This window comes from Pelobates fuscus, chromosome 2 (genome assembly GCF_036172605.1).
Source record: "Pelobates fuscus isolate aPelFus1 chromosome 2, aPelFus1.pri, whole genome shotgun sequence".
Lineage (NCBI taxonomy): Eukaryota > Metazoa > Chordata > Amphibia > Anura > Pelobatidae > Pelobates > Pelobates fuscus.
Genome location: NC_086318.1, coordinates 175,363,842 through 175,386,348, shown reverse-complemented (window position 1 = coordinate 175,386,348; position 22,507 = coordinate 175,363,842). Strand labels below are relative to the sequence as shown.

Sequence of the window (22,507 nt, the reverse complement as noted above, 5' to 3'; positions counted from 1 at the left end):
TACTGTAGAGGAGCACATTTTTCTTCCAGAAGCCACTAGTCACCAATATAATACTTGTAAATTTGCTGAAAATGTAAACCCCAACCCCTTCTATGATTTCAAACAGTACTGGAAGATTCATGAGTCAGATCATTCCTATGGTAAGGGAGTGAGGAGGAGTGAATGGACTGTATCATTTTACTACCAGCATTACATAAGCTGTCCCGAAATTGATAAAGATTGCTATAACAGTTTAAAATACATTTATACCAGAAATACATGATTTAACTGAATTTACTCTTTGCAGGCATAATGCTAAAATGCAAAATTATTTTTTCATTCTATTGTCATATTTAGTATGTTGTTGTGACGAAAGTAACCTTGTCATTGGCTTTTGGAGGGGCCTGTTTGCCAGCCTCTTGCCCAATGCACTTTAAAAGGCTCTGTTCATGTGAAGTATGTACTTTTGTACTCCAGACAGAGAGACCGACCGTTAGCCCTAATGCTCTGGAACTGTTTTGGGCATGGGACCATGTGCACGGTGGGTCAAAAAGAAGACTTCCAGGAAATTCCTGAACCTCTGAACTGATCTGATTTTTAGATATGTTGGTCACCCAGATCAGGGCTATTAGGGGATGTAACATTTGTGGGGTTTTATGTGCTTGGAGATAATTGAATTAGATTAGTACAGTTCCTGATTCAATTATCTCCAAGGCAGAGGGGAGGGATTGTGTGTTTGTATATGGGAGTGCCATGATTTAACCATTGTTGTTATAGGTCTTTGACTTGGTGCTGCAGTTCCCCACAAGGTCCAGGTGGGTGCCCCTTGCATGGGGACTAGCATATAAGGCCAGTGGTGACTGCCATTAAACAGAATGCTTTACCCCTTCATGAAGTCTTGGCTCATGTTTGGGGGTTTGGAGAACTACATACACTCTGGGGATTGCAATATCACAATACTCCCCTGAGAATATTCCCTAGCTCTTATAAGAGCTGATCCTGCTACGATCTCTGGACTAGGAGAGGCATACCCATTGGAAGCTGGATCCAGGTCTTGGGTCCAGGGTGGGTGGAGGACGTCGAGACTGTAACCAAGCTGCAGCAGTTTGTGGGGTTTACGGTGATTATGGTGTTCCAGTACAGTGCTTATGGTGCTTGGAAGCAGTGATTGACAGAGGTACCCGGTCGGGGTGCCAGGTGGTCCGTCACAGTTGTATTGCTAGCAATACCTTCCAAGCCCTGGCAAATACCTATAACCAATGTATTTGACCATTGTTATGTATTATTTTGTCACATCTACTGTATGCATTTTTGCGTTTATCAAAACATTTCAGACCCTGTGTAAAATATTCCAAGATAAATTACATTGTATACTGTCTAAAGCTTTTCAATGCCAAATATTTTTTATAAAAGATGATCCAATAACTGAAAAATTATAATGTAAATTTACATATCGTTAATTGTTAAAGGAGAATCCAAGCACCAAAAAAAACAACTTAATCTAAATTAAGTTGTTTTGGTGCCAGGAGCCACTGTTACCTCAAGGGGTCAAACCGTTCGCGAACAGTTTAACCCAAAAGTTACCTCCCCCAATGGTCTTCACTCCCTCCTGGCGGCATTTGGCTTTAGAATTTTCACTTATAGGAAGCGTTGAGTGCTGCCGGGCAAGGGCGCCGCTTTTTGGCTGAGAGCAGTCAACTGATGTTCTCAACCAATCACCGACTCTCCATTCACAAAACTTGCTTGCAAAGAAACTTACCTTTTGTTTATATACTAGCTATGCATCAAACAAAAATTATGCTAATATGTTTCAGTCACAAATTGTGCGGTAGTAAATGAGTTAGGACATGTAGTTTTTGAAGACCTTCATATTTGGCATCATTACGCACAGCATGATAATGCTGAACACGACTAATGCTTTTCATGGAGAAAGAATGAATTCAATGTTTCTCTATGAAAACTGAAAAGCATAAGTTGCAATCCACCCTATTTCTCATTCCTTCTCTTTGAGAACCATTGGACTGGAGACAGATTGTGAATCTCAAAGTGGCTGAGACTGTGCCAGCAGTGAAATGAAGAAAGTTTTACTTTTTTTATATTTAACCTAAATATAGTAAAGAACATCTCAATATTAAATATATATATATAATATAACTGTATTATGTGAGCTTATTTGAGTTGGTATTTACGTGACTACATTCATTACTTCTGCTATCCACTGAATATTCCTCATTTATACTAAATCACATACTATACAAGATAGTATGTCACAATGGGGTTTATTCACTAAATAGGGAAAAATTTTGTATTGGAAATATAAATGGAAATAAATTAGTTCCAGACTCACATTGGAGAGATAGCGAAATGTTTTCATCACAGTTTTGACCTCATTTGTAATTCATTTTTTGATTAACCACAATTCACTGTTTGGTCAATAAATCCCCCTGTTAAATGTCAAACTGTATTTATAAAAATATTTCTACTTAAAGATAAAAGATATATACAACCTCATAAGCGCAGGTACAGTTAAATAACTGAAGATTAAGAAGATCACATAGATGAAGTAAAATATAGATGGACAAATTACTGAATAGAAACCACAGAAAGCTAGTTTCCTTGGTAACATTAACCAAGAAAAAAATGTATTCCTACTTGTTCAGATTTGCTGGGCTTTTGTTATATCACAGATACAGATACAGAAGAAGATAGTGCTGGAGTACATGGTTAAATTAAATGTATGATTGCTGAAATGTGTGGAACGTAAAGAAAAATTGAATGTAAAGAAAAATTGCATTATATTCTCAGCACAATATGGCTGAGAATAACCATAGGTTTTGTTAAACAAAAACAATATCAAGATGATTAGCATGGACGTAATCAGCCTACAGTCCTTTCTGATTTATTACAGATATTGTTTGCCCTTCCTCTCAGCCAATGAGCTCATCAATCCCAATAATACAGCCACCGGTGAAAATATTCCTAAGACCCACTTCTGTGTGCCCAGCAGCCATCATTAACCTCTCCCCTTGCAAAATGCTTTACTCTTCAATTATCTTACCCCGCTTGATATATTATATTATGCAGGTGATAGTGAAGGTGACCTTTGCTTGCCAACTCAGTGGCTTATTTACTAAGCAGTGGATTTTGTGAGCTAACGTGCTAATTTAAAAATGGAATCCAATTAAATGAGTCTGAAAATACTGTAGCATCTGTTGAAGTTAGAAAATGTGACTATCTTTGCAGAGTGCATTAGGAAATTGTTTTGCAATACATGAAAAGCAAACAAGTCTTTAGTAATGAAACCCTGTATAGTTATGTATAAAGTGAAAATCAAAACAAATAAATGGGACCAGGTATACGGGTAGCTTGGACTGTCTTTAGAAATGAGAACATAAGCTGAATAAACCTAAAAGGCAAGGGGAGACAAAACTGCGCTCACACGTGGTTCGATGAGACACCAGGCAAGGAGACTCCAATCCCTGGATTTACAAAGCAAAAGGTACTAAGGCCTGCGTTTAAAACCTCCTGGTTCTTAAACATAGGAAACATATTTAAGGACCCAGAGATCCAAAATGCATAAGGTTTTTGTTTGCTAATTTTCCCCCTGTATAATTTATTTTGGTGCCAAATAAATCTTTTGAAATGCTCGCGTGAGTGCTTGTCTTGGTATTTATTTATATTTGTGCCTTCTGCTTTAATGTTATGCATAATTAATTATTTGGAGAAAAAAACAAGTCTACAAAGCAGAGCAATCACCATGGAAACCAACAGAAGGTTCCTGCTGATAGTACCCCTTTCAGAATTTTGCCCTATAAATGCCCCTTATACTTGGCCAGCAATATTCCTAATGTTTGATATATATATAAATTAATAATAATTATAATAATTATTATAATAATAATAATAAACAAACTTTCTCATGAAAAATCTGCTCATAAAAATGTGATTACATTTAGTGTAAATTTAATCTTTAGATTAAGATGTTATGCCAGCCAAATTAGCACAAATAAATAAATAAATAACCCCCAAATTATATCAGATTTGTAATAAAATAAAACATGATCCATTAACTGGCAACCAGGAGATGAATGAGGAGTGTAAACATTTCAATTTAGAGTTGAACATTTCAGGAATTGTTCAGGAATGTTTTCAAAGAAATTCATAAACTATGTAAACAAACTTCAAGTGGCATACAATGTTGAAAACAGAAATGCATAAAAAAGATCCTCAATTCTTTCATAATCTAATGTGTTGGGTTGAAGAGCAAGAGAGTTACATTGCAACATATGTAACCAAAATCCTATAAGATTCATCACAAGACATTGCCCTTAAAGCATATTTAAAGATAACTGCTTAATTAAGCTAAAGTTTGTTTGGTGACTGTCCCTTTAATGCAGGAAGGGGATTTATCACTCACCTGGTAATCACACACTTCTCAATAAAATATAAAGCTTTTCAATAAACATTATTTGAAAAGACTTACATGAGAAAAAATGTCTTCTATTCTTCTAATGAAATATTTAAGTAAAATATAAGAATAATACAGATGGCAGTAGAATACCCAATTATTTCTCTTCAGTATAAACATTTGAGAGAGACTTCTCATATTTGTTCCATGTTTACAAGCATTACATTTTATTTCTCAAAATGTGGGCACATATTCGAGAATCCTGAAAATGTACTATTTTGTTTTCATTAGATACCTCCAGATTATTATAAACATTATAATGTTTTGACTTCTTCAAGTTCTGAGAGCTCTTCTAATATCTAATATACACAGAACGATCTTTACCCCTTAGGGATACAGCTTCAGATTGTTTGTGTTGTACATAAGGATCCAAGCAATTTGGGCATTTTTGCTATTTGCGTTAGACGTGTGCAAAAATTCTGCTTGCCCGATAATTTTTTTCTGAAAATATAAAATCTTTTGGGAAAAAAATTCAGCTCTAAATGTAGAGTCTTCCAAATCAAAAGAAATTATGTTTTGTTTTTTTGGGTAGCTAAAATTCACAAAATACAACTGTATAATACAATTTCGATGTCCAATTATTCTTGAATTTGGTATATTTGTTTTCTGAGTTTAATAGCAATCACAGAAAACAACATTTCCATAAAAACAGTATACATTTATATAAAGTAGACATCTAGTTATCTGTTTTTTTTTTTTCATTATTATTATTACGTGGCAATTTAACAGTCAATCACTGCTAAAAAAAAAGTAGTAACATTGTTTTTATTTTTATTTTTCATTGCACACACATTTAACATTTTTTTTCAATGTTTATTACATAACCTGATATGTTCTACTTATGTAGAAAACCCCTAATTATGTTCAGCCATATCTTCTAAATATAACAATACCCCCAGTGCATGCCTATGCCACCATACTGTTAGGCTAGAGTGCCATATAAGAGGCCTGGCCATTTGGATAGATAGATTTGATAGGCCTATCATTTTGGAGCATTATAGCAGTTTGACAGTACAGATTACCCCTCAAAGGTCTAACATTTGTAAAAGTAGAGACTCCAGGTTATTTCAGTGTGTTTATTGTGCCTTAATGTGCTACCATTTTGTCACCAGTTTTAAGTTAAGTTTATGTCAAATTATGTGCACCTATAATTAAAAAAAAAAAAAAAAATCAAAGACAATTATGCTTGGAAAACTCTTATGTGAACAACTAGGCCCTATTTTAGGCATGTGATAGTTACAGTGTCATGTAAGAGACCTGACTATGTTCGTTTTAACAGTTTGAATATTGATAGATGGATTTGATGGGCCTGTGTCTCATTTCGAGACATTGTAACACTTTGAAAGTTCAAATTATCCTATAAATACATACCATTTGCAAATGTAGATATTTTTAAAGTGTTGTACAGCCATTTTTGTACCAGTTTTAAATCAGAACTGTAAGTTTGTCCATTAGTTGATTATCTTTGAGCAGCTTCCATGGAGGCACCTGTGTTCCATAGCTGCGACTGGGCTATTGCCCACCTGGTAGCCAACATGAATTTATTAACTAGTTACTTTTCCCTGGAGATCAGGCCATTAATCGGTCTAAAGCAAAAGGGTAAATGCTAAAGTGATTTTTCTATAAAATATATTGGATAATTGGGGTTCGAAACAGTTAACTGTTTTGGGGCATGACCTCCACATGTGTATTTAGGTGACCTTACATATGCACATTCTCCAAAACACATCTCAGGTGTATTTTCCCATATGATATAATTTCACTAGGGTGGTGTACCATCTAGATAGGATCTTGTTTGCTTGTACCTGAAGTGTTACATATATGGAAGTATTCCAGTTGAGTAATATATCTAAGTCTATCCCATTCATTGGAAATTGAATACGTGTATGTAAAATTTTCATGCACATTTATATACAAAGCCCATGCTGAAAAACATTATTTAAAAAAAAAAAAATATGTATACAAATATAAAACAAAAAGCAAGGTATTATGTATATGAAACATTGTGTATTGAACAAAATAGCAATTTATACAATCCCAAAGCTATTAGTGAAGATGTATTGCATGTCAATATATTTGCTCCATGCAACTCATTATGCTTTATGAAGCATAACTCCTGTACAACTCGTACATCTTAGAGAGCCTTAAATACAGTTGTTCTGTAATGCATAGCTTAGCTAAATCATGATACTTCAGGTGAAACATCCTGCAGAGCTGAGATCTCCAGAACTAGGGTATTTCTGCCAAGTAAAAGCTTATTTATAATGCTATTTATAATTCAGAAAGAACAACTCAGGAAAAAAAAAAAGAAATGGGCCATGGGCTGTTTAATTCTGATTACATTGCAACATATGTAACCAAAATCCTATAAGATTCATCACAAGACACTGCCCTTAAAGCATATTTAAAGTCAGGTCTGGTTCTGCATAGAAATATCTATCAAATGAACACAATCAATTTAATCAGTCCAGTAATGCTTTTGACCCCTTCAATTTGAATGTAACTTTCATAGTCAGACTGTGTTTTCATACTCTTTAATTCACAGATTTACAGGAAACATGTGATCCCCATGAATTCATTGTACTAAATTCTGTCACAAAAATAAGGAAGGGACTATACTCAACTTAAAGCCGAACTTTCACTGTAAGATGGTGCTCCAGGTTACTGGAGTGACAAGGTCCATAGTCACACAGGTAAACTTAGTAGTATATACAAACACTCAGCATTCTTTTTAGATGCAGTCTTTAATAGAAACATCAAAGAAAGCCATGACAAAGTTTTGGTCATGCAATGGCTTGACAGAGGTCCAACTGCATGGTTGAAACGTTGTCACTATTTACTAGGATGTTCCTAGTAAATCTTAAAGAATACTCAGTTCCTGGACATACTACCGGTTTTACCAGTGCTAAATGCCTAGGCCATAATCTTGGAATTCATATTATTAAAATATATTGAATGGCTCTTGGTTTATATATACATGTATGTATGTATACACATATTTCACTGCTCTCAGTAGGTATTGTTTTTACTCAGTGAAATAATGCATGTAATATTTGTTGACCATAATGCTTACCATTTAACGTTATTAAGAATGATTTGTAGAGACTATTAATGGCAATTAGACACTTAGGTTGACGTATTTTAATGGTGAACAATGTATATCTGTTTATAACAACATTTTCCATTATAGTTTCTAACTAAATTTAAAGGCAAATCAGGTTATATGTTGAACTCTTGTTTTCTAGCATTTATAGACCTTTAATAGACAGACAGACAAATTGAGATTCATATATCAAAAATCAGTATCTTGTCTATGCTTTTTAATTCATTATATGTATCCATAATGAGCCACAGTCCTTTCTCATTCCAACTCAGTATGAAGAAAGAGATGCACTATTATCCATCAACTGTTTTCATCCCGACAACAATTAAAATTATTCCAGACAGCTCAACAATGAACAAACAAAATATTGCACTTCATTCAGAGATGGTACATTCTGCACAATGCTCTATTGGACCTGAAATCAGGCAGTGAATAGATTTCAAGTATTGGGCTTGGATTTACTAAGTACAGCAGGGTTTTAGCACAGCTGATTTCCTCTGCAAATTAATGGTTATCAAATGGGATATCAGAGCTTAACAGACTTTCGTAAATTAGCATTCCTGCAAAGCATCTGTATGATTCATGCTACTGAAATGTGTCACTCCCCAGAAAAAAATATAAATATATATTGAATTAGGTTTCCATTTGAGTGTTTGCATAGCCAGGCATGCTAACAATGTCTGGCCAAATCCATAGATAGTTTAACCCCTTAAGGACCAAACTTCTGAAAAAAAAAAGGGAATCATGACATGTCACACATGTCATGTGTCCTTAAGGGGTTAATGCCGTACTTTTCAAGTAAATATATTTTTGTTAATCTGCAGTACAAGACTGTATAATGCAGAGCTCGAGATAAGATTGACTGAAACACCAACAATGCGACTGTCAATGAACTCTGTAGCTCTTTAAAAAGGATTATGGCCTCTCTGTGACTTCTCTCATAAATGTCCTTCTGATCTGAACAAGTCTTGAGGGGCAATCGCTTGTTGGCAACAGATGGACAATGTGATACGGAAGCCATTGCCTAATAAATAATCCACTTGACTACATATTTGGACCATTTTCCTAAAATGTGGCTTCTCTTATTTTATGTCTAATCTAAGCTCTGTACAATTTGTTTAATGTTTGTTTTCCTTCAGATCCATAGGTGGCGAATGTTACTTCCTAGGATGTTTTTCATGTACAAAATGTGCGAGAAACACTATAAGTTTACTGACAGTTAATGGTAAACCAATGGTGTACTCATTATACCAATTATTTTCTATGTGTGCAAATTCACCATTTATGCAGCTCCATTTTTCAATACGTATCTGCCAAGTTTCCACTTGCATTGCATAGCAATAAATATCTCTGCTTCTTGCCTCACTGAACAGAAGCTTCTATGATTCAAAGTACAATAGCTTTATTTTAGCAACTTTGCAATGGGGAAGGTTACTGGCACAATACAAGGCTTCTTTGTAGCCCCTGAATAGTAAATTATGACACACTGCCTCCTCTAAACAGGAAAATACCTGAGTAAAATTGTCAGCCTTCCAGATGGGAAACTAATTACTGACTAGAGGTTATCTGGACATTCATATGCACCACCTCCTACTTCCTGTTTAGTGTACTAATTACAAATATTTAATATGACGAAAAATGAACAGCCAAACCAGAAGCAAGTTACATGGCTGGCAATGTTATGCTTTCAGCAAGAGAAACAGGAAATGGAAATTGATTAGTAAAATATTAAAAAAAAACTGTACTTATTTTAGTTTTAAGCAATACAGAGTTATACAATACACTATAACCTCTCTAGTACATAAGAACATATAAATAGAAAACCTTCATCCCACATTAAATATCATCCTACAAATATTTCCAAAATTATATCTAGCATTAAAAGACACATAGAAACTTTTACTGTATTAGGTAATACTGCACTCTTAAAATGTTTTACTGCAATCAAAATTCAGAACATCTCATAAGCATTACATATTTTACGCACATCCTAATTACCAACTGGTTCACAACCGTATCATTATTTTTTACTGGCTTACCACCAATAACATCTGCTTGCAAAGATACCAACCACTGATACCAACCACTAACAGATTAGCCACATGTCTAAGTAGCTTTTGAGGTTAATTTCTTCTATGGAATTGTTCATTTAAATGACACATGCACTATGCTTATAGAAATAATAATTTAATTTTTTCATATGATGTGTCTGGACGTTTCTTTAATTTATTTGCAGTTTGATATGATGGAACATGCGACATGCTTTACAGTTTTGATGAAATGCCATTAAGCTAACGTGCATTTTTTCCTATCTGAGTTAACAGAGGAGGGCTGGCTTCATCTAACTTGGGGGTAACTTCTAACAAACAGCACAATTTGAGACCAAATTAGTAAACTCTACTCCATTTAATTTTTTCTTGCAAACGGATGCTACTCGCTAACAGCAACGATAGGTGGTTTAGAGAGGGTCGTTGCTGGCTAAGGAAGACTTTGAATGAACTCTAAATTGGTTGAGTGAAAACTCAATAGGATCAAATTCGTCCAAAGGAAGTAAAGACATGTTAAATGTTTATCCTACTCCACTACTAAATTTTGTAAGGTTATTAGACAATACATCTAAACTGGCAGTATTTGAAATACATACATTGTCTTTTAAACACACTAATTAAAGAAAGTAAAGCCCACCCTTCTTATCCTTCTGGTGGTCAAAGGCAAACATATTGTATAAGAGAATGCCCCCACGCCACCACAAAGAAAAATCTTTCTACTAATGCAATTAAAAAAACAATTCCATAGCATATCCAGCTATTTCCATATCTTCCGGTTCAAAGTTCATACATACCATTCTCCTCACTTCACATGTACAGACTAGCAAAATTTAGTAGAACATTGTACAACCTTAACTACTAGCATTCATCACTCAAAGAGTATAATTTACACCAGCATCAGGCACCAAACTAACTACTTCGCCCAACAATCAGATCCTGAAAAATATCTCATACATTTCCCACAAATTGACACTGAAAGCATTACCTCTTCCACAAGCCATGCCAATTACCCTTTGACTAACAAGAAATGCAATTTAAAGGGACACTATAGTCACCAGAACAACTACAGCTTAATATAGCTGTCCTGGTGAGTATAATCAGTCCCTACAGCCTTTGTGCTGTAAACACTTTACATTGCTCCCTATTGACACCTCCAGTGGCCTCTGGAAGTGCTTCCTGGGGCAGTGCTGCACATGCATCTGAATGAGTAGATGCTGATTGGCCAAGTCTGCATTTTTCTATGGGAAAGTATTGGATTGGCTGAAATCATCAATTCTGATGAAGTCGGAAAATGGATAAAACCAGAAATTTCCAATATGCCGTGCTTTACAGCTAAATTCTATCATGATTTTCACATGGATGAATTGGAGATATGTGATAATAAATAAACCCACAAAAGTGCATTTTGCAGCGAGAGGAAGAGGAAGGAGATCATAACTACGCTAACCAACATATTTGTTGAAGAAATTAGACACTTTGTTTTGATTCAGTTATTTTTAGAGTTATACATCACAGGCCTACATTATCTAATACTTAAATATTGAAAAATATTTAGATATTGAGAATGCCCAGACAGACAAACATCTTGGTGTCTTCTAGTTGTTTTAAGTTAATTTTGCAGGGAAATTCCAGATAACTATATCCAACCGCAGAAATTAAGCACATGTATGTGTTCTATGTGAAAAATCTCAATAAAAATATATCAAACAAACAAAAAAATAACTAATTTATTGTGAACTAATACAATTTTTAGGATTTGTAATAGTGATATCACATTACAATCAGGGACACACATACACTCCACATTAAACGTAACACCATGTATCAGAGAATCAGGTACTCTTCCCTCAGTTGCTTTATAACAGAGATTTTATTCTCTGGCCCCATTCAATTGGCTTATGACTACCAGAATACTTTGAATACAATTTAGAAAATCATGGAGTTGTAGTTCAGCAACATATGAGGGAGCATAGTTTGAGATGCTTGTATTAAAAGAATGGTCCCTCTCACATTAAGATTCCATGGGTATGATGGCCATGATACCTGGATTTGCTTTAACAGCCCAAATTAACATCCTGTATTCTCTCACATATGGGTTTTTAAAATCACTCACAAACCTTGCTCAGAATAATGGACTCCATTTACATTATGACACTACAGCATGTAGCCTATGCAATTCTTTATGCTGAACGTGAAATGTGAATGATATGCAAATTTATCTATGTGACTGTGCTACCCGATTATATGATGAATGGACACAGATGGTTTCAGTGTATCGTATAGGTTTGGGAATACAAGTGGTACGTAGGCTATTCAGAAGTTCAACAATAGCATTTATTGAAACTTACACAATTATGTGTGGCTTTTATATTCTGGTTTTCAAATCATGAATATAATGCAGTAATACAGTCCACGGTATTTCATCTTCCCACATACTTGTCTGACTCCTTAATGCCCGTAAAATTTGCTTCATCACAAAAATTGTAAAAATCTTGACAGGTTTGTTTTAATTTTACTACTTAAAGGTACACTATAGTCACCAAAACAACTTTAGCATAATGAACCAGATTTGGAGTATAGATTATGACTCTAGAGTCTCACTGCTCAATTCTCCATTTAGGAGTTAAATCGCTTTGTTATACAGCCCTAGTCACACCTACCTGAATGTTACTTGCACAGCCTTCCTAGACACTTCCTGTAATGAGTCATCTAATGTTTATACTACCTTTCTGTTTAATTTGGAATTTCTTATCCCCTGCTCTGTTAATAGCTTGCTAGACCCTATATGTAAGTAAAGTTCAATTTACAGAGCAGGAGATAAAAATATTTAAAGTAAGTGACATCTGATTGAAAGTGAAACCATTTTTTTTTTCATGCAAAGCTTCTTCTTTCACTACCAGGGGAGGTGTGGCTAGGGCTGCATAAACAGAAACAAAGTGATTTAACTGCTAAATGGAAGAGCCTTGAGCAATGAAACTTCAGAGGCATGATCTATACACAAAAACAACTTCATTAACCCCTTAAGGACACATGACGTGTGACATATCATGATTCCCTTTTATTCCAGAAGTGTGGTCCTTAAGGGGTTAAGCTAGAAGCATAGAAACATAGAATCACAGAATGTGACGGCAGATAAGAACTATTCGGCCCATCTAGTCTGCCCAATGTTTTTAAAATACTTTCATTAGTCCCTGGCCTTACCTTATAGCTAGGATAGCCTTTTGCATATCCCATGCATGCTTAAACTCCTTTACTGTGTTAACCTCTACCAGTTCAGCTAAAGTTATTTTGGTGACAATAGTGTCCCTTTAAAATACTTCATTTTATACTTGTAAATATAAATGCAAGATCAGCCTCTAATAGCAATAAAATCTTGAATACATAATATGGAGAATCAAAATATTATTGTCCTAACTATACAATGTTTTGATTGATGCATCTCATGTACTATCTGCACCCTTGCGCTTGTACACACGAACATACATGCATGTACACATTATCACTTGGATTTTTACACAGTATTATTGGTTTTTTTTTTGCATTCTATATTTTTTACAATGTCAGAACCTCTGTTGGCCAGAATATGGTGCTTTGGAAGTACTCCTTTGGAAGATTTCAGGCTCAAAACAAACATTCCCATGCAAAATGAACAGTTATTTGTAGTTGTCTCAGTGAAGCATCTCTTTTACTTTGCTAACATGGTATACCATATATTTTGAAGCTAGTGTAAGCAAATTGTATGTAATTGTTTTGATGCTATATTGTTGCATTTCCTTTCATTCAATGGTCCAAAAAAATAACAATTGTAATACATCTAATATAACAGACATACTGTAAATCCTCTAAAATGTGCCATAGCATCTCAAATCAGTGATAGTTCTATGTGAAATCTATAGATAAGAAGTTATATAGCATAAGGATTGACGTTTTAGAAAAAAAAAAATTTCAAAGCTTTACAATAGAATACAATTATTGTTTGCCTTTCAAAATTACATTATTCATTCAGCATAAATTGGGTATTTACAGGTATAACAAATGCATTAAGTAGAGCTGATATATAATTTATGTAAATATTTAATTTGTTTATAGGATAACTGTTAATAAACTGAACTACTTATTACACAAATAAAGTTTTACATATATCAAATGTGTTAAATTAAGTGAATGGTTTATTATAAATCTTATTATGTACATCAATAGCCTAATAATTTATATTCATGACAGCAATAGGAAGTGTACAGATGCATATATTTATATATAGACATCGATACTCTTGTTGTTTTTTTCCGTGTAAAGATATGCAAAACAACATGTAGTCCATTGAGTCCATCTAACTTATCCCTTTCTCCAATCCTGTTTTTTTATCCTGCAGAGAAACAAACCTATCTGCTAGGACTTAATTCTTCTCCTCTGCATATCTGCAGAGAGACTGTTAATGAGAGCCACTTTCCTTCAACAAGCCTCTCCAGCAACTTTTGTATGTCATATTTCATGATAGCATTATAAAATATATAGATGGTGAGAAAGAAATGGTCTGGGGCTCTATGTACAATGAACATCATACAAATTGTTATTTTCATGTCACAGTACCAACTTTAAAATAGCAGCTTTCTATTGTAATATGTGAGTTATCAGCATTTGTCTCTCTGTCATAAGTGGTTTCCCTTTCCCCATAGATTTAATAAATTCATATTATGGGGACATGTACCAAGACATATTCAGGAAACAATCTTTTTGTCTAACAAGAAAATAGCCTGTTGGTACAGTTCATCGGCATATCTAAAACATTCAAAGCAGCCATCTTAATGTTTTAAAAACATTAAATGAAACAATAAACAGCAACTAAACTAGTATTTTCTTTAGTGCAATATTATAGAAACATTTTAATGCGACTGACACACATAGCACTTCGATTGTGTGTGTTCGTAGCACTTTGTTTTCTGTCTAAAACCATTTATAGAACATTCAATAACGTGTAAGCAAGGCAGCAAAAAAAAAAAAAAGAAAAGAAAAATTATATTTTTCTTACCTCTTTCCGTAGAATGCAGTGTACCATAACAATGACGAATCCTTGCAATGAATCAAATACTGCAAACAGTATCTGAAACAATATCGATCTTTTATCGGTCATTGCCAGAACAGCAGACATCCACGTCAGAGCAAGTAGTGGTAAGACAACACAAGAACTCCAAAGGGATGCCCTATTTAGAGAAAAAAAACATTTGATTGCTGAACCAGATTGTACATTGCAGGCAAATATTTAAGGATCTTAAAATAAAAATGGCTAACATCTTCAGCAATGAAGTACCCAGCAAGACTTTTTTTTTTTTTTTCTGTTTGGCTAGGTTACTGCAGATCTGAAGTAGAAAGGCTGTTGCAAATTTTATATGAAGCAAATATTTATTTTAACACAACATCCCTTTCTGTAATCCAAATAAATAAATAAAACTGTTGCTAATGCTTAAACAGAAAATACATTAACGTTTCGATATAAGGTCTAAAACACAAATTCTGCCAGACTATTTTCAGACATGCACAGTAAAAGATTTGTAACAAGAAGATGTAAATGATTTAGACTAACATGGCATTACTGGCGGTGGTGGCTGACAAAGCTGTTGTTGAAACTACTCCACACTTGGCACATTTGAGCGTCAAACCGCTATGAGGCTCACTCATCTGACTGCAAACAAACAGAACACCCACAAAAAAGAACAAAATATTCAATTTTAACCAAATAATTGCTGCTGTATTTTTTTTCTTTTAAAAAATAAGATCTCATGCATACTAAAAAAAAAAATGATGGATGCATTGATTTGTTTAATAATGGATACAATTTACATTAAATTATTGTTTAAGAAATTCGCTAGTAAAAGAAGGATAATTTCGTTCATGCGGGACTTGTGTCTTCTCTTTACAAAGTGAGAATTTCTCATTTTGCAAAAGTAAAAGCAGTTGGAAATACATTGAGCTAAACATAAGCAAAGAATAAAGAAGACATAAAGAAAATCCTCTATTCAGGTCAATAGATATTTATTCGTCATATTGAGTTTTTTTTTTTAGTTATATGTTAAGTCCATTTCGTGTATTTTGAAAGGAGAAGCAACAGGTGACCAATATATTGTTTGTAAATGCAATTAGTTTTACAAGACAATTCATTACTCTATTAGTTTGTATCTTGAGTTTGAAATACATCTGAACGTTAATATGAAATGAATAATGTCTCAAAAACAAGGTATCATATGTGGCCTGAATACAGAATTTAAATGAATGGTATTTGATGAAATATTTTCATTTGCAAAAGAGTGAATTTCAATTACATTTTTCAAATAACAGTGCAGAACCATCAATCGTCTTTAAATATAAAACATTGGTTTGGAACAAGATTGCAATGGATATCTATGGTATTCATAACTGGAAAATAAGAGTGGGGACTTTATTCACTAAACAGTCAATTGTGAGAAAATTAAAACAGAATTACAAAACTGAGGCCAAAAGTCAAAAGGTGACATATGGAATGTTTTTCATGTGACTATGTTTTCTAATTTTTAGCATTTCTAATACATAACATTCGAAGGTGGTTCTAAGAGAGTCCCGTGGACACAGTGGAACCAGGAACACCAGTCAACAAATTGCCATATCCTGGTTTTATTTTCCTACTAGAGCTGCCTTTCCTGATGGATGGCCCCTTCTCCATGCAACTGCACTCCCTTCTACTAATACTTCTCTTTCCCTTTTGTGAGATCAGCTGGTCTGATAAGCTGTTCTGGCTTTTCAAACAGACTCCTTAGCACTCAAAGGCGGGAGAATGCAAGGTTATGATGTGATAACCCTACTCTCTCCCTTTCACACCAGGTATCTGTAGGTAGTATAGTACTGTGGTATGCAGCTGTGCAGAGATGTTCTGAAAAAGAATGTACTGGGGAATGATGTGGATGTGATGAGGAGCCTCTTTGTTGGACTTTGGCATAGGGAGATGATGTTGAAACAATCTGGTTGGCAGGTATGAACTATGGCAATGTGGCTGGGGCTACATATGAAATGAGGAATCAAGGCAGATGGATTAGAAATTAAATGGAGTGCAGTAGAAATGGCCTATGAACAAACAGGGATAGAAGCAAATGAAAATGTGGATTGTGCAGCGCAGTGTGTGAGACTGGCTCCAGGAGATGATGTTTTGGCAGGTGGACACAAGTAGCATGATGTATTTTGCTGTTTTAACCACGTTTCACTGTTTAGTTAATAATCCCTTTATAATGTCATGATTACATTAGATTTTAGGCCATACAACAATATAGTTCTGATCTTTAAAAACTGTCATTCTCTGCAACATTAACATGGTTTGCATTTAAATAAGTGTGCTACCCTACCAATATTAACTATAACAGTTTATTTCATTTTTTTGTTTCTGAAATAATAGTTTTGCTCCTTAGTAATAGCACCTTCTATTAAGAATCTCGCTGTGTCTTACATCTAACAGTACAGAAAGAAGAAGCGCCACAGGGGATGTAACCTTTGCCTTTTCACGCTGATACAAACACATTCCTTAACCATGTAATACAAAAAACTGTTTGACTTAATTGGTACTTCCAACATCTATTCTTATTGTGCATCTCTCATTATAATTCACAGACCAAAAAGAGAAAGAATAAAAATCATTATACTTACTGTTGTAACTAATTAGCCCAATATTTACTGTACACAAAACAATTTTAAAATATGCATCACTGTTTTTCAAACTACAAGGCACTGTACCCCAGGAGGTTTTTTTTTCTTTTTTTTTCCCTTCAAATTCTAAGGTTGCAAATGACAAATAATTCCCTTATGAACATTGCTCTACTTTGTTCTCTTCATAGTAATCTGACTGCTTTATACCTAAATAAATATTCTTATTAAAATCATCATCTACTGCTAAACTATGCATAGTATAATGACCCAACTATTATAATATACATGCTATTAACAAAAAAACAAAGAGCAACTACACTGTCACTTTGGTTAAGATGTTATACATATTTATTTAATATAAACATGCAACAAACAAACATATTTTATTGCAGTATTTAACTTAAAACATAAATGTTATATCAGTAACAAGTTTAGACCCAAAAATATATAATTGTGGAAAAAAAGCAACTATTTTTTGCACAAAAAGTTTTTTTTTACAGTTAGAAAATGAAGTTTTAACATTGATAAAGATATAATATGTGAAAATAAATATAATTCCAAATAATATAGGTTGCTATTCTAAAATTGATTATATCTGAGGTAAACACAAAGTTGTTTGTGCTAGTATAAGAACCACATAACATAGACTCCTGAGTAATGGCAAACAGTAATATGAGCTGATGAGCCATGTTCCATGATATTTTCTACATCTGGACAGGTTTATATTTAGAAAAAGGTAAAAGATGAGTACAAGCTATAAAGCCTGCTGTCAGCTGAAGACATGGCAGGGATCTGCAATAAGGAACAGCCATTTTGTGTGAGTTATTAAGCCAATAATAACTCTGTATGGTCGTATAACAGTCAAAGATTGAAAAGTAATTTTACAGGATCAAGGGCAACCTATGGTGCAAACACTTATCCCTCCTAATTTTCTCATTTTTCAAGATAATAATGTTGTAATAAAGTCTGCTAAACAAATTCAGAATTCACTTTGTTAGCACTGTAGTAAATTACTTTGCATTCCTTGGCCAATATATAATCATAATTTATCCTTTTTGGGAAAGGTGGAGAGTGAAAAGTACATTTTTAACATCTTGATGTGTTTTCAAATTGCTCCCTAATTATGTTTTCCCATGTGTTATCACTTGGTCCCCATTTTATTGCCTCCAAATTTGTCAAAAGCCGGCATAGCTTGTGAAATCAGCCAGAAATAAGACAATTATCTCCCCTTTTACCTAACACACACACCAAAAGTGCTGCTATAGAATTTCTAGAAGTGCACTAAACACAGAGATTCTCTCAGTATCCAGACTTCAAGCAGTTGCTGGAAATTCCATAACACAAACCACTCTGAGGTAACAACTCAAGCCCTGCAGATAGATGCCTCTCTGTCTAACAGTCAAGAAGGAGATCGTGAGCTTATGTTCATAGTATAGTGGCTGGGCTGCAAGCTGCTGAGGTATAATCAGCCAATTTTGCAAACAAAATTAGTTTATAATAAACAAACTTAATTTGCAAATCTATCAGTCTTGTAAACTTGATGTTGGTGTGTCTGGAAAATCTTTAAAAAAAAAAATCAAGCTTTTAACCTCGTGTCCACCGGATAAATTTTGCCTACAACTCTTCCACTGAATGTTCAACCTTCTGTGTCAATCTGATGTTTGATAGCTGCCCATCATTTTTCTGAAATTCTGAAATTTTTTATGCAAATATTTTAGCACATAACAAACTACTTGAAATTACATTGCAGGGACACCCCAAGCACCATAACAACTACAGCACGCTATGATGCCAGGAGTGCGGTGGCTCATCCTCAATGTAAGGAGTCAAACTGTAATGGTTTGACTTCTTATTTGAGATCTGCTGGGCATTATTTCATACATTCTCTGTGGCAAAAAGAGAGCTGGAAGTTCCTAAGCAGAAACTAGCTCAATGGCTGAGAGTGTCAACTAAATACTTTCAGCCAATGAGCTAATCCATACACCGCAGGGCTGAGCTCAATGAGGAGAACCCAACTCATTAATAAGTTGTTTGACTCTTTACATCTGGGGTGCAGTGTGTTGCAGTGGTTATGGTGCCTAGTGTGTTCTTTTATTATATTGTGAACGTTATTCAATCAACCATGAATTGTCAACAATTAGCCAAAATCTAGGGCAAAATAATCTGCAAACATTCTCTACATTCCATATTTCCAACTAAATTGTCTAACAGCACTTTTTTACAGTTTGGTAAATATCTATGACAGCGTGCATTTAAATTACCTTTATTAAATACCTGAAAGGCAAACTGAAATAAAATTCAGGACTTTTCACTACATTTTGTCATTACAATATATATCTTTCAATATATTCTGAGCTTTATGAAAAACCACAATTGCAAATCAGGGGGATTGCATTGAGCACTGCTCTACAAGGTATTGCTAATAACTCGCATGCTCACTGGGTTAAACATCATTTTCACCCACGCATTTATCCTGTCACTACAGTGTACTTAGTTATACTTTTTTCTCAATAACATGTACTGCTATCGCAGTACGTTTTCTAAAAATATATTTAACTGGTAAAAAGCCCCTTTGGACATAAGATGATATTTGCATCAGAATAAATTTATAAATGATTCGTGTGCATCTGATGCTTTTTGAGTTAGGGAAATCAGGCATAGTTAGAATATCTCATAATATATGTTATAAGGAATAAAAAAAACTTATCTTAAACTGATCTAAATTTGTCCTATTACGAATAAAACAACCATAAAATATAAACAATTTAAAAATTAATATAGTTTAATATAACTATGCAATAGGAATACACAATTGATTAAACAGCGCTCTAAAAAGGCATAAGGTTTACATATATTGTAATGCATTTGGAGTACTCATAAAATAGAATTGGTATCTACAATGCCATTGGGAATAGCAAAAAATAAAATATACACATAAAAAACACATATATCATTAAAAAGCTGAAATGTTGGCATTTTACTGAGAAATTTATAACTTTGCAAGCTGTTTCTGTGTATTCCAAATTTGCTGGAAATACAAAAAAAAATGGCATCAATATCTCTCTGGGGTGAAGAGGGCAGATAATGAAAGGATATGGTATCCATAGCAACAGACTTAAAATTCAGCAAGCAAAATATAAATATAATTACAGTGCAGACATTGCATCTAACCAGGAAACACAAGCAATAGTTTCTCATGACGGTGAACACAAAAGCAGAAATGCAACATACACTCGGTTGCTTTCCATCATGTAACACATCTGATATATCTTTGTATAACATACATGATAGACTACATACTATATATACCTGATATGCATAATAGACATGATCACATATTTTTCTTTTTTTATCAAACATGAATTGCATTAAGCTATATTAAAAACATCAACATTTATATATTTCAATTAAAACTGCTTTGAGTAAAGACTTTGATTTACAACCTTCTCTCCTCACTTCCAGTTGTGCCACAACTGGTTTTCACCCAGAATGAAAAACAATTTTAATTACCGGGGCACAAAAATGTTCAGAAAATATGCAAAAGGACAATAACTTAGAGCAGGGGTGCCTAAAATAAAGATCCATAGATGTTGCAGAAGTACAACTCCCATGATGCTTTGCATGCCACTGCAGGTCTTAAGAATGACAAAGCATCATGGAAGTTGTAGTTTTAAAACATCCGAGGATCTACCTTTGGGCACTCCTACCTTGGAACCTTTATGATATTATTATTATTATTATGTTATTTATATAGCGCCATCAAATTCTGCAGCGCTTTACAATGGGTGGATGAACAGACATGTAGTTGTAACCAGACAAGTTGGACACACAGGAACAGAGGGGTTGAGGGCCCTGCTCAATGAGCTTACATGCTAGAGGGAGTGGGGTAAAGTGACACAAAAAGGTAAGGGTAATATTAAACTAGTGACAGTTGCAAAAGAGGAATCAGTCAGGAGCTATTAACAGTTTAATTGATACGCTTTTATGAAGAAGTGGGTTTTTTAACGATTTTTTGAAGGAGTGGAGACTGGGTGAGCATCTAACGGAGGAGGGAAGCGAGTTCCACAGGAATGGTGCAGCCCTCGAGAAATCTTGAAGAAGAGCATCAGAGGTGGGATTATGGACAGAAGATAGACGTAAGTCTTCAGCAGATCGTAAGGGCCTATACGGGACATACTTGTGTATAAGGGAGGATAGATAGGTGGGAGCAGCATTATGTAGCGATTTGAAAGCAAGAACCAGAATTTTAAATTGAGCTCTGTATTTTATAGGAAGCCAATGTAGGGACTGACAGAAGGGTGAGGCATGGGAGGTGCGGGTGGACAGGAAGATGAGCCTCGCTGCCGCATTCATGATATAATGTGGGGTTCAAGAGAGAGAGAGCTCTCTGCCCATTACAAGGCACACACATGTAGAACACAACAGTGATTTTAGTCAGGAAATTGTACTAATTGTGTGTGGGTATTAAGCCCACTAACATTATGTTTACATTCAAGTGGCTATTGGAGGAACCTGCATTTCTAAAATACCCAGATCTATTTTATAAATATCAACAAGCAGGTCTTCGGACCATTTTTGCTTTATCTATGTCACACTTATCGTCAGTGCTACAAATTGTATTTCTGATTAAACAGAAATTTTTTTAGTGCCTGGCTAGATTATATAAGATATACAGTTGTTAGAATTAAAAAGTCATATGTCACTAGCCAGGATTTAAAAGTCATTCTCCACTACAAACACAGAGATTATATGTTACACTCACCATGGGTGAATTTTTACTCACGAGGGCTAAATTTTCACTTTGAGTGCCTTCAATCATTTTTTTCCAATTATACACGAATAAATAAAAAAAATTGCAATGTGTACATTTAGATAATGTAATGATATTGTTATGACTGAACACCAATCCGTACATTTCACACTTGCCAGAACAATCTTAGATTTTCCTTTGCCCAATGTAAACGAACTGTAAGTTAGGATTAAAGAAGACTGTAATAATATTAAGCATGTTATTGTAGATAAGGCAAAAAAAACCAAAAAACTTTACTATTCATTGTATTATTAACTGGAATAAATACATGTTTTAAAAATATCAAATAAAAGAAATTGAAACCAAATTCAACGAAAAATAAAACAAGTTGAGTATTATGAGCTATGTCCCTCTATTCCTGCCTTCCACATATTGGTATGCTTAAACTTATCCATTCAAGGTAATTAGCAGGTAATTAGTGCTAACCATAACAT

The 22,507-nt window shown here is 34.3% G+C and overlaps 1 protein-coding gene across 6 annotated transcripts in view; it reads right to left on the bottom strand.

Moving 5' to 3' along the window:
* The window catches only part of ADGRB3 (adhesion G protein-coupled receptor B3), an 880,860-nt gene that overhangs the window by 102,913 nt on the left and 755,440 nt on the right, over positions 1-22,507 (bottom strand). For 5 of the 6 annotated variants that reach the window (XM_063442965.1, XM_063442966.1, XM_063442969.1 and 2 more), the window contains 2 exons: positions 15,180-15,278; positions 14,628-14,799 (listed from right to left, as the gene is read on the bottom strand). In XM_063442965.1, coding sequence (XP_063299035.1) covers positions 14,628-14,799; positions 15,180-15,278 — 271 coding nt within the window. The remainder of the gene's footprint in view (positions 1-14,627; positions 14,800-15,179; positions 15,279-22,507) is intronic. The other variant, XM_063442970.1, reaches the window with a different exon arrangement.